The sequence below is a fragment of the Apteryx rowi genome, unplaced genomic scaffold, assembly GCF_003343035.1.
Source record: "Apteryx rowi isolate R43461 unplaced genomic scaffold, aptRow1 scaffold_107, whole genome shotgun sequence".
In the NCBI taxonomy this organism is placed as follows: domain Eukaryota; kingdom Metazoa; phylum Chordata; class Aves; order Apterygiformes; family Apterygidae; genus Apteryx; species Apteryx rowi.
The window spans coordinates 648128-662898 of record NW_020447275.1 but is presented as its reverse complement, the minus strand read 5'-3'; the positions used below and the strand labels follow the sequence as shown (position 1 = coordinate 662898).

At 35.7% G+C, this 14771-nt stretch overlaps 1 protein-coding gene across 1 annotated transcript in view; it reads left to right on the top strand.

The window, feature by feature from the left end:
• Positions 1-12590, top strand: part of IPO7 (importin 7) — a 29743-nt gene extending 17153 nt beyond the window's left edge. Inside the window, exons 15-24 of the mRNA XM_026070568.1 lie at positions 324-452; positions 1492-1558; positions 1640-1765; positions 2087-2184; positions 3638-3733; positions 4803-5023; positions 5121-5326; positions 6512-6718; positions 7097-7213; positions 9592-12590. Coding sequence (XP_025926353.1) covers positions 324-452; positions 1492-1558; positions 1640-1765; positions 2087-2184; positions 3638-3733; positions 4803-5023; positions 5121-5326; positions 6512-6718; positions 7097-7213; positions 9592-9689 — 1365 coding nt within the window. The 3' untranslated portion in view covers positions 9690-12590. The remainder of the gene's footprint in view (positions 1-323; positions 453-1491; positions 1559-1639; positions 1766-2086; positions 2185-3637; positions 3734-4802; positions 5024-5120; positions 5327-6511; positions 6719-7096; positions 7214-9591) is intronic.
• The last annotated feature ends 2181 nt before the right edge of the window (positions 12591-14771 follow it).

Below are 14771 nucleotides of genomic sequence, written 5' to 3'. Positions count from 1 at the left end.
ACCAATTAAACCTTGTGTCAGAAAAATTTACTTGTAGAAAATTTATTCCTTTGCATGGAAAGCAATGCCATGTATAGTTGCAAATCTTCTTAGTCATGTACGGATAAATGGTAACTGTGCAAATGGTTTAATTTTCAAATTTTATCAACTTCAAAAACAAACTGCAATAGGGACAGTGAACTTCTAATATTCATACACATTTTCTTAGCAGAGTCCTCATTAAATTGATTGTGTAGAATACCAGACTTGTGCAATCATTCTTCATCTTCAAGCACATCCTCACTGAATGACATATTTATGGGTTGTTTTCCTATTACATCTAGGCAATGACATTTAACCAGGTGATACAAACTGGACCAGATGAAGAGGGCAGTGATGACAAAGCAGTGACAGCAATGGGAATCTTGAATACTATTGACACACTTCTCAGTGTAGTTGAAGATCACAAAGAAGTGAGTAAAAATTACTTTAAAGCCATTGTTCATTGGCTAAGACACTGACAAGTCTTTTGTAGCTCAGTGTATATGACATTATCTGGAAATCTGTTCTTTCAGCCAAAAATCTCTTAAAACAAAACAGTGAAGTACTTAGGATGCCACCAAGATGTAACATAGTGGATCACATTTCTAACATCATAAACACCATAAATGTTGCCCCAGTATTTCTTGTAAAAATCCAGGTTCCTGTTCAAACAGGTGGAAGCTGTGTTTCGTCAGCTTGTCTCTAGCAAATGGAACTGTGTCAATTCTTCTGAAAAAATATCTGATTTGATAGTGTCTGCCCTTGAAACAAAAGAGATAAAACTTCAGTTAGTTTTGAGTATTAACTCTGCTGACTTAGTTTGTGCTCTGTAACAGTATTGGTGTCTGCAAAAATAGCTGTTGTGAGTATGCTAAATGATAGCTTTGTTTACCTGCCTAATCTATACTGCTGAACTCTCCAGTGTGATGCAAACTGTATTATTTAGTTTTATTGTACTGAGCGGACTAACTTCTAGCCATAATATAGCTTGTTCAGAAGATGCTATGGCTGATCAAAATGCTTCTTGGCAAAGGCAGCTACTGGGTTTTTATCAGTTTAAATTAGGCTTTGGGGGTTTTGAAATCTTAACTTTTTGGAACAGTAAAATACTCCTGCAGCTTTTATTGCTTACATGGCTGACATAACACACCTGCTTACTGTGTTTTAATGGGGCTGAAGCATTGTATAAGGTTACTGTTGGGCTTTTTTTTTTTTTTTTTTTTAGTATACCCCTAAAGGAGATTTTTCCAATACTCAAAAAGTATTCCAAAAACACCTCATGTTAGAAACTATTTTACAAATCGTTAGTTAAAAGTGCTGCTCTTATACATTTAGTGCTCTAAAATATGAGAAATTTCAATGTTACTTTAGAATATTCTCTAAAGAGAAATGGCTTTGAGTAATTTTATTTAAAATGCGTTTAATTCCAACTCCAGAGGATTGAAAACAGACATAAATCTCACTTTTCAGATTACACAGCAGCTGGAAGGGATCTGTCTGCAAGTGATTGGAACAGTTTTGCAGCAGCATGTATTAGGTATGTGTACTTTTATTTGGTTTAATTATTTAAGTGTATGTGATTGACATTAAATTTAATGTCATTTTATTCATGTTTTAGAGTTCTATGAGGAGATCTTTTCCTTGGCTCATAGCCTGACCTGTCAACAAGTTTCTGCACAAATGTGGCAACTTCTTCCTCTTGTTTTTGAAGTCTTTCAGCAGGATGGCTTTGATTATTTTACTGGTAAGGAAGACTAATAAATTTATTTCATATATAATAAAATTAATGGTTTCATGTATTTGATTTCAAGCATAAGATGAATTGCATCTTGACTGAAATGTTAGAAGAATATTCAAATGAATTTACATTTGCAGTACTTTATTCTGCTGTTCTAGCAGCCAGATTTCTTAAGGCATCTATGATTAGATGCACACTTATCTTGAAAAACACTAAGCAGGAACTGTGATTAATTTATTAATACGTAGCTTTCAACGTGATTTTAACACCTAGCCTCATAAAATGTGAAAACAGTATCTAACTTTGATTATTTTTCTTTTAATACAGATATGATGCCTCTCTTGCATAATTATGTCACTGTTGATACAGATACACTTCTGTCAGACACAAAATATCTTGAAATGATTTACAGTATGTGCAAGAAGGTAAGTAGATTCCTTTGTTTATGCTTACTCAGGGAATAAAAAAACCTGAAACCTGCAATCTCTGAAGTTATATGTTGTTAGGCTGGGTACTTTATTCCATAACAGCAGGCTGTAAAACTGGAGAGATTTGATGTCTGCTCTTAAAACATTATGCTATTTAGCATCTTCTATGATTCCATAAATTAGGAAGTTATTACAGAGAAATGGAAAGAGGTTGAATCAAATTCTAGAAGTACATTTTTGCTAAAAGGGAAAAATAAATCATACGCAACAAAAGCAGATTAAACACTCCATTTTTTAGGTATATGTATTTGTGTAATACACAGCATGTGTATATGGGCTTGCAAAAGATGTGTATGCGTATTGCAAAAGGTAGCTACTTTCCTTTATCTGAGATTTGTAGCCTCACTATGGCTAGAATACCACACACCACATATGTACACTAAAGATTTTAAATTTATTATCTAAATCAAGTATGTAGGGGTGGGAAGTAGAGGCACAGGAATAAGGAGTTATTTTCCCAGGCTCATGCTAGATCAGTATCTAAAGCTTGGAGCAGAATCCAATTATTCTGTCTGAGTGCGGTGACTTTGGGCAGTATTTCCATGTTTAACTTAGCTCTTCAGTTCCTTTATGTTATAGGTAGCTGCCAGCTGAGCTTTCTTTATTCAGTTGATATATAGAGGACAAAGCTTTCCAGAGTGCTAGCCCTGTGTAAAGATATGAATACTTCTCTATAAGGTGGTGGTAATATTTTACAATCTCCAATAGTAATCTGTAATCTTCATTTTTCCACTTCAGTATGTCATGTGTTGTGTCTACACAAGAACACTGTGGTGAACAGTCACCTGCCCTCTCCATAATAATTTTTCTGAAGATGTTTGAATTTTATTGTGAATAACTCTTGCCAGCCTTTATTTGAAAAGAAGTTGCAACCAGGTTGATTAGACCAATTGTAAATACTTAAACTATATTATTAAACAAACAACAAAAAAAAATTAGTCTGTTAGTGGTTAATGTTTTATTACCTGAGCACAATGAATCTTTGACGCAGAAATTATAGGGTACTGTGTGGTCTCGCACTGGATTCCCCAAATATTGCAAGTTTGGTTTTTACAAGATTTGGTACATGAATACATAAGAAGATTTTTCATTCTATGTATGAAAATAAAGCCTTTCAAAATGGCAGCCAATGCTTAAACAGTTACTAGTGTAAGCTTTGTATCCATTCTGTTATTTAATATTTGTACAGGTAGTTGCAGCCACATGGAGCAATGTTTCAGTCTCTAGTTATAACACTGAGCCATTGCTGTAGATCTGGCTTCTTCACTGATGGATGTTTATGCTAGTATTGTAATAGAGGGCCTAAATTTGCATCAGTTTTTCAAAGCCATGCAGCATATAGAAAATACCTCTTAAAGGGATAATATCAACAGTAATTGTTATTTTTCAGGTCCTTACAGGAGTTGCTGGGGAAGATGCAGAATGTCATGCAGCAAAGCTTTTAGAAGTAATTATTCTTCAGTGTAAAGGGCGTGGTATTGATCAGGTTAGTAACAACTTTGATTACTGTAAGTAATATATTAAAAAGATCATACTCTCAAATATGAGTTGATTATGTATTAACATGAAAAGTTCTGTTAAGAGAAGTTTTTGCGGTTTGACTAATAATCCTGTCTTCTACTTCAGTGTTGCAAGTACTACTGTGTAGTAATAGAACTGAAGAAATGGTTATTGCATACTTTGCCTCCCGAATTTAGAATGTTGCAAAACTCTTAATGTAAAGCATTTTCATGAATCTGGAAGAGTACCATTTTAGGAGCATATTAATTCTAAAATTTGATTAATTATATTCTAAATTGATTCTGGTGAATATTCATGAAAATGATTGAATTTGTCAAGTTAATAACTTTGAAATAAAAATGAAAATGAAGTTCCTAGAATCCCAAATGTCATAGAGGGAATCAGATTTCATTAAGCATGTATGGAAGTTTGAATTTGAGAGAGAAATCTCCCGGCCCTTCCTTTATGTACATGCCAAGCATTGTATGATACTTGAACATTTTTTGCATGCATGGTTTTTTTAATACTTGTGGATATGCTCCATGCAAATTCTTATTTTTAATTTATATGAAGCAAAAACTTCTATAGCAGATTTTTTATTTTTTTTTTAGTATGGCATATCTAAAGAGGCTACTCCTTTGAATAGCTTTTTTCTTGGAATGGCTTATGTTAATGCCATCTCTTTTTTGGGGTGGATATTTAAAAATAATTTTTCTGGAGTTCATAGTTTACAGTTTTTTCTCTATTTCTATTTTTTTTAAAACATGGAATTACAGTACCAGGAATTAAACATACTGTGTATAATGTCACAAAAGCCATGTGCTCAGAGTAGATTGTTTGCTACCAGTTTGGTAGATAAATACAGAGGATGTAAAATTGGAATAATATTTAACTGCTAGTAAAAGTCAAATATGAAGATGTAATAGAAAGGGGAAAAGATTTTCATCTACCAAACTGGTTATGCGCCATCTTTCAACTGTACTGTGAAATACAGAACCACAGAACTGCTTACTGATTTTTGAGTACTGAAGTTGTAATGATTCTTGCTCTTCCAGTGCATACCCTTATTTGTGGAAGCTGCTTTGGAGAGATTGACCAGAGAAGTGAAAACAAGTGAACTGCGAACAATGTGCCTCCAGGTTGCCATAGCTGCTTTGTATTACAATCCTCACCTACTATTAAATACCTTGGAAAATCTTCGTTTTCCCAATAATGTGGAGCCTGTCACTAATCACTTCATAACACAGTGGCTTAATGATGTAGATTGTTTCTTGGGGTAAGTGTTTCTAATTTTGAAGATTATCCTCTATGGTATACTACTGTATTACCTGCTTCTAAATCATAACAAAATTTGTAACCATTTTGTTTTGCAGACTTCATGACAGAAAAATGTGTGTGCTTGGCTTGTGTGCTCTTATTGATCTGGAGCAAATACCACAGGTTTTAAATCAAGTTGCTGGACAGATCCTGCCAGCTTTTATCCTTTTATTTAATGGATTGAAAAGAGCATATGCTTGTCATGCAGAACACGAAAATGACAGCGATGATGATGATGAAGCTGAAGAAGATGAGGAAACAGGTACAGTAACTGAAATATCAGTTATGTTATATTTTTTTACTTTTCCTGATGGAGATAATCAGTTCTTTCATGCAACTCTTCACAGTTCCCTAATTCCAAAAGTCAACCATGTGGTAAGACACTGGGCAGCCTTTTAATGCCTTTCAAGTATATGTGACTTATTTCTGATTTCTTGTAAAAGCTAGTTTCCTAGGCTGAATTTCTTTGAAGCCCTGTCAAGCTAGCTTTTGTGTGTGGATGCTGTCATTTCTGAAAGGAATTATTGTTGGGGCATGTTTCCCATTTGACTGATGGTTAAGGGTCATTAGAAGAAGTTTCCAGGAATCCTTCTGCTCCACTGCACAGTTTCAACTATATATTAGAAAGTTTCGTGTGAACTGCTGGGGTTTTAGCTGTGTATTGAAAATGACAGTTCTTGTATTTTTTTTTTTTTTTTTCTGGACTAATTAATTTTTCTGGACTAACCTCAACCTCATCAACCTTTATAGAGTTTCTTCTCCATACAATCTTTTCACAAGTTTTCACACCTTTTGCCATCTTTATATGAAGCTCAAAATTATGTACCACTTTCCCTGTACTTCTGTTTTGTCCACCTTTCCCTATACTCTGCGTAAGCTTTCCACTCTTACTGCCTATTTTTGTCTTTCCATCATCAGCTTGTGTCTTTGGGAATGATTATTTGGAACAGCTTTTCACATACAAAAAATACCTGTTGGTTTTCTTCCATCTACTTTAAGCGGGGTTTCTTGATCTCTGCTATTGACTTCTGGGCTCCAAGCTATTCTCATTATAATCTGTTCATGCCATTACATGTTGCATTTCTCAAGCGTTCTTTTCCTGGCCCTTTTAAATACCCCTTTAAATGTCCATTTTCATCAAATTATTTCAGACTATTTTGAGCAGGAATGATGCCTTGCTTAATCTTGTATCAAGTGCTGTTCCAAATTATTTGTATACACATTTTTCTGTTTGCATTTCTGTGACAACAAAATCTTCTGTACCCACTTACACTGATGCTGTAAGTAAGGAACAGTAGAGCAGACCATGGCACTGGGAGTGTTGTTAAAAAAGCTTCTCGCTTTCTAGTCTGATGCCATTGCCTGTTTTGTGTAATCAGGCAACTTCCTAAAGAGTTGTTATTGCTATTCTTGGGATAAACTTTTTTGTGTGTGATATTTAACTCAGAGGAATTGGGGAGTGATGAAGACGACATTGATGAAGATGGTCAAGAATATCTAGAGATTCTGGCAAAACAGGCTGGTGAAGATGGAGATGATGAAGACTGGGAAGAAGATGATGCTGAAGAGACTGCTTTGGAAGGCTATTCAACAATTATTGATGATGAGGACAACCCTGTTGATGAATATCAAATATTTAAAACAATTTTTCAGAGTAAGTAATTCTATTTCCTTTCCTGGCCAAAAAGTTATATTTTAACTTAATTTTAGTGTTTTGGAAAATCAGCTATAGGAATAGTATTGTAAACTAGAGCTTGTTGAAAGCTTCCCACCAGGCTTTCCAGTTTGTGGTTTAAATTAATTCTTTCTTTGGAAGGGGGAAAAGAGCACCATGCTTTTAGAGCAGGGGGAGACACTGGAGTGGATTTCTGGCAGGAAGGAAGAAGTGTAAGAGGTTGTATTAGTGTTTTTAAATTTCTTAAATTATGTAACCACAATGGGGTTGATCAGAATATTACTCTGATTAAAATGGCAGTGAGTTAACAAGTTTTGAGTTACGGAATATTTAATGACCATTTTCCTTCTCTTGCAGCAATTCAGAATCGTAACCCTGTGTGGTACCAAACTTTGACACAGGGTCTTAATGAAGAACAAAGAAAACAATTGCAGGACATAGCAACTCTGGCAGATCAGAGGCGGGCAGCACATGGTATTTTTCCCTCTTTATACTGTTAATTGCTTTTTGCTCTTTAAATGCTGTTCACGTGCTCAGGAATCACAAGACAAAAATGCTTATAATTCAAGTCTAATAATGTCTTCATCAAAGCAGAGTTGTTTTACACTTTAGAGACATTTGAAATCTCTAAGGTTGTCAGGTAATACAAAGGCTCAAGGCACAAATTGTATGCCATATGACAGATATGAGGAATAGTAGGAATATCTTAATGAAGTGACCCAGTAAGTAAAGGCATATTTGTCAGAATTGCATGGATTTGAAAACAATTGATTTTATGACATGAAGGTAGAAGGACTGTGTGTGGTATCAGACAAACATGTTAAGTGGCTGATAAATTATTTCCTGATGTGACCTAGGCCACCTGGGATAGCCAGTGATTCTATGGATGGGAAAATACCAGCTCATGCATGTAGTATCCATCTATAAAGCCACATCATTCTGCTTATAAAATATTTCAGGTTATCATTCTTCAATACAGATATTACAGATTAAGGCTTTTAGATGCAGAAAAGGGGCAGATCTTTTTTCCTCATTTCTTTCCATTAGGCTTACCCTCAAACACCTGGGAAAACTATATATATATGTGTGTGTATGTATGTATATATGTATGTATAATTTATATGTATGTATATGTATATGTACATATATCACTGTCTCTGAAGTCAAGCTGGGTTAATGGCTGAATTCTGAGTCAGTCATCTGTCCAGTCTCATATCCTGCTCCTTACTGAGCTATTCATACCAGATGTTTCAAAAGAGAAGTTCAGAAACCTTTCAGTAAAAAGATTGGTATTATGAATAATCATTTTATGAGTATTTTATGCCAGAGAACAGCCTAAATTACCTCACAAAGCTTTTAAATGTCCACAATGATCCACTTTTAATGGATATAAAATTCAGTCTCATTGCGATCCCTGTCAAGTTCTAGACACTGATGAGATTATACACTATTTGTGCATTTTCTGAAAAAGAACTTTCTTCATTTTTTTTCAGCTGCTTATTCATAGAGCAAGTTAGGTTCAGATTATGAAGGTTAACTTAAGCAACTAGATCCTTACAGGAAATACAGGAATTTATTATCAGAGCATATTGATACTCCATCTAGGCCACCTACCACACATGGGCACATCCTGTTAGAAGGATTTGGAATATAATTATCTCCCATTACTCTAGGTAATAAGAATTTTCATAAGCTAAGAGATTTTGATAAACTGGGGGGGGCAGGGAGTGGACAAAGGTGATGCTCCCCAGGTTCTCCCCCGCTTCCCCTCCGTGGCAACATTCTTCTATCTTGTTTCCGAAAAAACAGACAAAATGCAGATCCTCTAGATGGTATGAGCTGTCCTGTATCTCCAGAAAGAGAGAGATTGCAAATATGTCAAAGTAGGAGAAAAGTCTTAAATGGACTACTTTTTTCAGAGATAGGGAAAGATCATTTTGGAAAGGAAAAGCTAACAAGTGTTGTTATCTTGAGGGAACAACGTAACCCTTCTGCTATATGATCTAGACCGCAGTAAAGGTGGATGGAACTACACATTTCCATTTGCTCTTTATCAATCTGCTTTTGAGTTGTCTAACAGCTTGTAAAAAAACAAACAAACAAAAAAAACACCCCAGCCCTATAGTAATCCTTGCAGGACATAATATGTAGCTAGTAAAACCAGAGAGAGCTCAGCTATAATTGTTAGTTAGAGTGATGGAAATGTGGACTGTAAATGCCTAAAGGTCCTAAGGTTTGGTTGAAAATGAAAAGTGACAGACTTGGTGGTTTCTCTCAAAACTATGTTGAGTTATGTGGTTTAGTATCTCCAAACTATGCTTGGGTTTGGAGGGAATTTTAGTGTGTATCCAAATATACACTGAGCTATGGCATGTCATAGGTGGTGCTTTAGTTACTATTTCTGCTTATATTGTTGAATCCATATAGGAATGCTGAAAATTTAACTAATACCTATGTACTACTTTTTTTGTACATTTGTTCTTTTATTGATTTGACTGAAAAGTCTATCAGTGTTAATCAGAAAGCACTGTGCATCTGCTAGCTATTTTAGACATCCAACGTTTGTTTAGGTCCTGTCCTGAAATGTGAAAATTACATATTAATTCCCAAAAGCTAAAGTGTGATTTTTTTTTTCTTTTTAAATATAATTTAATTTAAGCATAATTGTAACGATACTGAGAAACTTTGTAAATTCATTCTGTATGTTGGTGGGGCCTGCTGTGCTTCCACCCACTTTGTGGGTCCTGGTTGCTTTCTTGTGTTTTACACTGGGTAAAGCCTCTATCTCTGAGAGAATCAAAATACTATGCAGTCACAAAACTTTAATCTTTTTTTTGTTTGTTTGTTTTTAGAATCCAAAATGATTGAAAAGCATGGAGGATACAAATTCAATGCTCCAGTTGTGCCAACTTCATTTAATTTTGGAGGCCCTGCCCCAGGAATGAATTGAATTATCACTTTTCCTGCTACTGTGTGATTGTAGTGAAGAGCTTGTGTTCCTCCCAATAGTGGTTCCAGAACTGGTTCATGTTATCTACAGTTCACTCTAAACTAATTGATAAATAGATTGGACAAAAGCCCCAGAAGTGGGACCTGATCATGCAACCTAATACTGGAAAGCAAACCAGAGGTTTTTTTGAAGATAGGAAGAATCTGAATTTAAAGCTTCAAATGACACGCTTTGGAAATCTGAAATCAAGAGGGGATGTCATGAAGGCAGCTTTTCTTTTTCTGAGGAAAAAAATTGGCATGGGCTGCAGGACTATTTAAAATGTCTCATTTACAGTACAAGCTAGAAGGCAGACTTAATTTTTACACCTGTGGCAGTATGAGTATTTGCCCAATTTATTTCCCTTTTCTCCCTTCCTATTGGGTGTCTATTCTTTTAATGTAAATAAGATAAGGTAATCAGATAGCCTTACTTAATCTTCATCATTTCCATTTATCCAGATTGTTCATATGTAGAATATTGGACACTTAATGTAGCACTACATAACAGAAATCTGTAAATGAATTAGCACTTTCATATTGAAACAAGCCTGCTAGCCTATGTACAAAAATAGCAAAATGTTTGCTGTTTATTAAAAAAAAAAAAAGGGGGGGGGATGTATTGGGGAAAATAATTTCAAGTTATTAATTTAAAATGAACTAGCAGTTTTGTACCTGGTGACTTTGTGGTGCAGTCACCTCTGGTTGTGACTTGAATTCGGTTATGTAAAAAGGGGTTAGTGATATTTCATTGCTGCTAAAAAAAAAAGAAAGAAAGAAAAAGAAAAAAGCAACACCCTCTGTCTCCTTTGTTTTTCTTAAAGATCTCACTGTACAAGTGGAAATTTGGATACAAACATTTATTGTAAGCACTGAGAAAGTTACCTTCTCTGAAGCATGTAAATTAGATATTAAATTCTGCTCTTAAAGGAGTTGATTGAAGTATGTGGATGAAACATCTATATATGCAATCTATTAAGAAACAAAAACCAAAAAACTTAATTTGGCTAACCTGGGCTTGATCTATGAGTGCAGGGTTTTTTTCCCTAATTCTGCAGAACAATTAATGCTTTTTTTTCCCTGGCACCTCGTATTGCAGGTGCACTACTCTTGCATTTCATTCCCCCTCTTTTTTCACTCCCAGCATTAGCGTGCTGTTGTCTGCCTGATCCAGACAGTGTATTTGAAGTTTTGCCAATCTTTCATATTTGAAGCCACAATTTTCTTCCTTCAAAGTTGCTATAGTAACTAGTATTTTAGCTAGAGAGGCAAAATACAGTTCCCTCTGGGACCACTATCAAAACCACTGTATGAAGAAGCCAGCAGGGAGATGCTGTGAATGGGTTGGCTTAAGTGCCCCCTTTTTCTTTTCTGAAAGTATAAATCCATAGGTTTTTGATCTTGCCTTGAGATCATTGGTGTCAGGTCTTTTAAATCACATGGGTTTTTTTTGTTTTTTTTTTGGCTGTTTTTATATAAAAATGTCACCTGCTGTTACAATTGATATTAAACAAGCTACCTTAATTTAATGTAAGCCTCCAAAATTTAAATACAGGTTAAAAATAAACTGAGTTTATATCTGTAAAAAATGAAATGCACATATATATATTATGATACTCAAAATGCAGTCTTCAGAAAATTGGTTTGTGTGGTGTGTTTTTTTGCATCAGCAGAGTAGCAGGAATGTGTGGTTTGGGGTTTCCTTGATGAGTTGTCCAGCACGATTCCCAGCCTTCCATTTGTTACGCAGTTCCTAGTGCTTCTCTAGGCAAATATAACATGTTTTTCCAGTCGCTCCTTTCTGGACTGCCGTTCTTAGACAAATACATTTCCCTGCGCACAGAGTTCAAATGTGATAGACTAAGCCAGGACTGTAAATGCCATGTTGCCCTACCTGAATACCAAAGGGATACTTCAAAGCAAATTGTGGACTTAAAAGGAAGGATATTGCACCTGATGTGAAAAAGCGTAAAAATTAGCCTTGAACCTAAGTATCCATTATAGTAGTGGTATAAGCACCACAATAGTACTTTTGAATCGTTAGCTGACTGGCCAAGTACATATAGCAAAACTTTTTTTTTTTTTTTTTTTTTTTTAATAAATGTGTAACTCATGAGCACATACATATGTACTCCGGCCTCAAGATAATCTCCAGACAAGGTTTTATTTTTGTAGAAAAGGTGACATAGGTACAGCAAGCATTTTCTTGTGCATTCCTTGACCTTGGAAAATGCCCCGTTTTACATAAATCATTTCTGATCATTTAACTTGTTCCATAAGTGCTTATCTCATTATGCTTCCCCAAAAATTAAGAGAACTTTTTAGGACAGATACTTTTGCCTCATGGTAGAAGACATGACAGAGCAGCAGGGAGAAGGCTGTATATACAAAACAGATGAGAAAAAAAAAAAGAGAAACTAACAATTTAGTGCCATGGTCATTTCTGGAACAGTTATATTTTTCAAGTCACCAGTCAAGGAAGAAATTTTATCTTGGTGTGAGAGGAATAGAGTCTTACTTCAAGGGTGCTTTTATGTGTTGCTAGACTGGTTAACAAGGAGCATCTTTTTTTTAAGAATGGAACTAGAACTTTGCTTTCCTTTGCTCCAAGAAATGTATTTATATAAATTGCAAAACAATTTTGCATTGTTGTTGGTGGTGATAGTGCATTTTGTGATGCAATATATCAGTTTCAGTGATACACTTCTGTCAAATTTAGAACTGATCTTCCTCCTGGAACTTGCACTTATCCAATTCCATTTTTCAAGGATAATGCAACTCTAAAGGAAGAGTTGGGAAATTTAAAGCCTCTGTTTTTTCTATTATGGAAGATCTCCTTGGATTAATAAACATCTAAAGCAAATCCTTATCTTCACTTATTTCAGTGTGTTGTTTTGAATGTAGCTGTATTCTTACAGTACATGGGAGTCCTTCTAGTTACTTAACTCTAAGATTTGTATTTTCCTCTCAAGTATTTCTTCAAGGAGAGATGTTAGGCACAACAAGAGTTCTCTTAACTGCTACTAACAAGTGTTAAATACAAAAGTCTAATGTTATGTATGATTTTTTTAATGTTGGCATGTTGGGTAAGTTTAATATTTTTTCCCCCTAGATAATTACTTCAAAAGATATTAACAGAGATAATACTGAAATATTAATTTGGTATAGTACAGCAAAGCTGTGTTCAAATCTCTTGTAAGTAACCTAGAATTACTGCAAGATTCAAGAAGCCTGCAATGGATTAATTACAGAATACCTGACGATAACATGTAGGTGTTTTTAACTGCCCTGTAATTGATCTCTTGATACCTGGTAATAAGTTTTACAGATTAAGTTGTATTATTCTAAAAAAGGTATTTGCTCCTTCTGTGACTATCAAGTCTTGCACTGAGAGTAGAAACATCATTAATCTTCTCAGTATCTTTATTTTTGCATGCTTCTGTCAAGTTCCTTTTCAGTCCTTCCTCATACATGTTTTCTGTTGCTAATCATTTTCATTTCCTGTGCCTGAATCTGTCCCCTTTTAACTCCCCTGAGATACTGCTCAGAAATGGTAAACAGTTTATATTTGGACCTCTAGGTGACTCTTCCTGTTCACCACCCTGATAAATAATTCCCTCCTTCCTCTGGAGTCTCAGCAACTGGGTCGATGCTCACAGACAACTCCAGTCACTTTGGGGGGAATCTGCAGAACAAGGCGTCGAAGTTGCCAGGTCCATAACAGACGTGTAAGAATCCCCTAAGGAATGACTGACACGATGCCTAGCTCGATAGTTGTAGACCCCTTTGTCTATGTACAGATTTTGATTTAACAGGTTTTGTTAAGTTCAGATATATTGGTCCAATTTTTTTTTTTACGTTGAAAAGGCCTTACCAAGTCTCTCATGACTTGGTTCTTATCTTTGGTGTACGATCACCAGTATGTTCTGACTGGGTGAACTTCGGAAAATCTATGCAGCAGTGAGCATCTGATTTATTTTTAAAAATGTAGTCACAAAGAGCACTACAGTTCTGCATTTCTGCTCAATCCACTAGGTAAGTAATAACCTGAAAGCATTATAAAAAACTTTTTTGAGAAGAGCTTGGAGGCTCTATGTATTGTGCTGCTATGAACTGTAAAAATGAGAGTTGAGTTCCTTGAGCCTAGTTTTTCTCTTCCCTGTTTTTAGTGGTACCTTCCATGTACGTTCAACCATGCATCTTAAAAAGGTTCATTTTTCTGGTATTGTGTAGCCTGGTTATAAAGTACATTGCAATCAATGAGTAGTATTTCAACTTAATTGGCAAGTCATGGGTTTGCATAGTTTTGCTTTTTATAACCACACATTCTCAGATGTTGACACAAGAAATGGAAAAAGTTCAGAATGGGAAACACTGAGTTGTAAGATCTGATGGATGCAACGCATAATCCTCTTGAAGTACGAGGGTGTTAGTAAACCCCAAATAGTTAGTTGTCTTTGGGTATTGCACTGCTGCTGGAGCTCAGATTAAATGGATGGCTTTAATTTGTATTTTGGGTGAAAGTTGTTCAATAAGAAAACATGAAACTACAGAAGAAAAATTGCTTGTTGTAATTGTTTGTGTATAAGGCCTCTTCAGGATTCATCTATTTTTGTCCGTTTCTACAACTGCAGGAACTTAAAACTGGTATTCTGGAGTTTCAGGCAAGAGATCCTAAATACTCTCAAATCTGTCATGTTCAAACAGCTCCTCGATAGTGTATTACTATGTCAGTGTTGACTGTTTACATTAATTTTGCTTAATCATTCAGCCACTTTTTTTTTTAAACCATCTACTGAAAAATCCTAATACCCTTTAGTTGGGCCATGACATATTTTTGTACTTAAAATCAGGTGAGGAAAAACGTATCCTCAAACGCTGCTTTAAAAACGGAGCCCTTATCTGCACGGGGCGGGCTGAAGTGGTCGCGGCAGATAATTCGCGGAGGGAGCCGGCCCCGGTCCCCGCAGGGCGCCCCGGAGCTCCGCGCACACGGCCGCCGGCGCCGCCGTGGTGCCCTTACGGGAGCGGCCGCCGCGGGGGC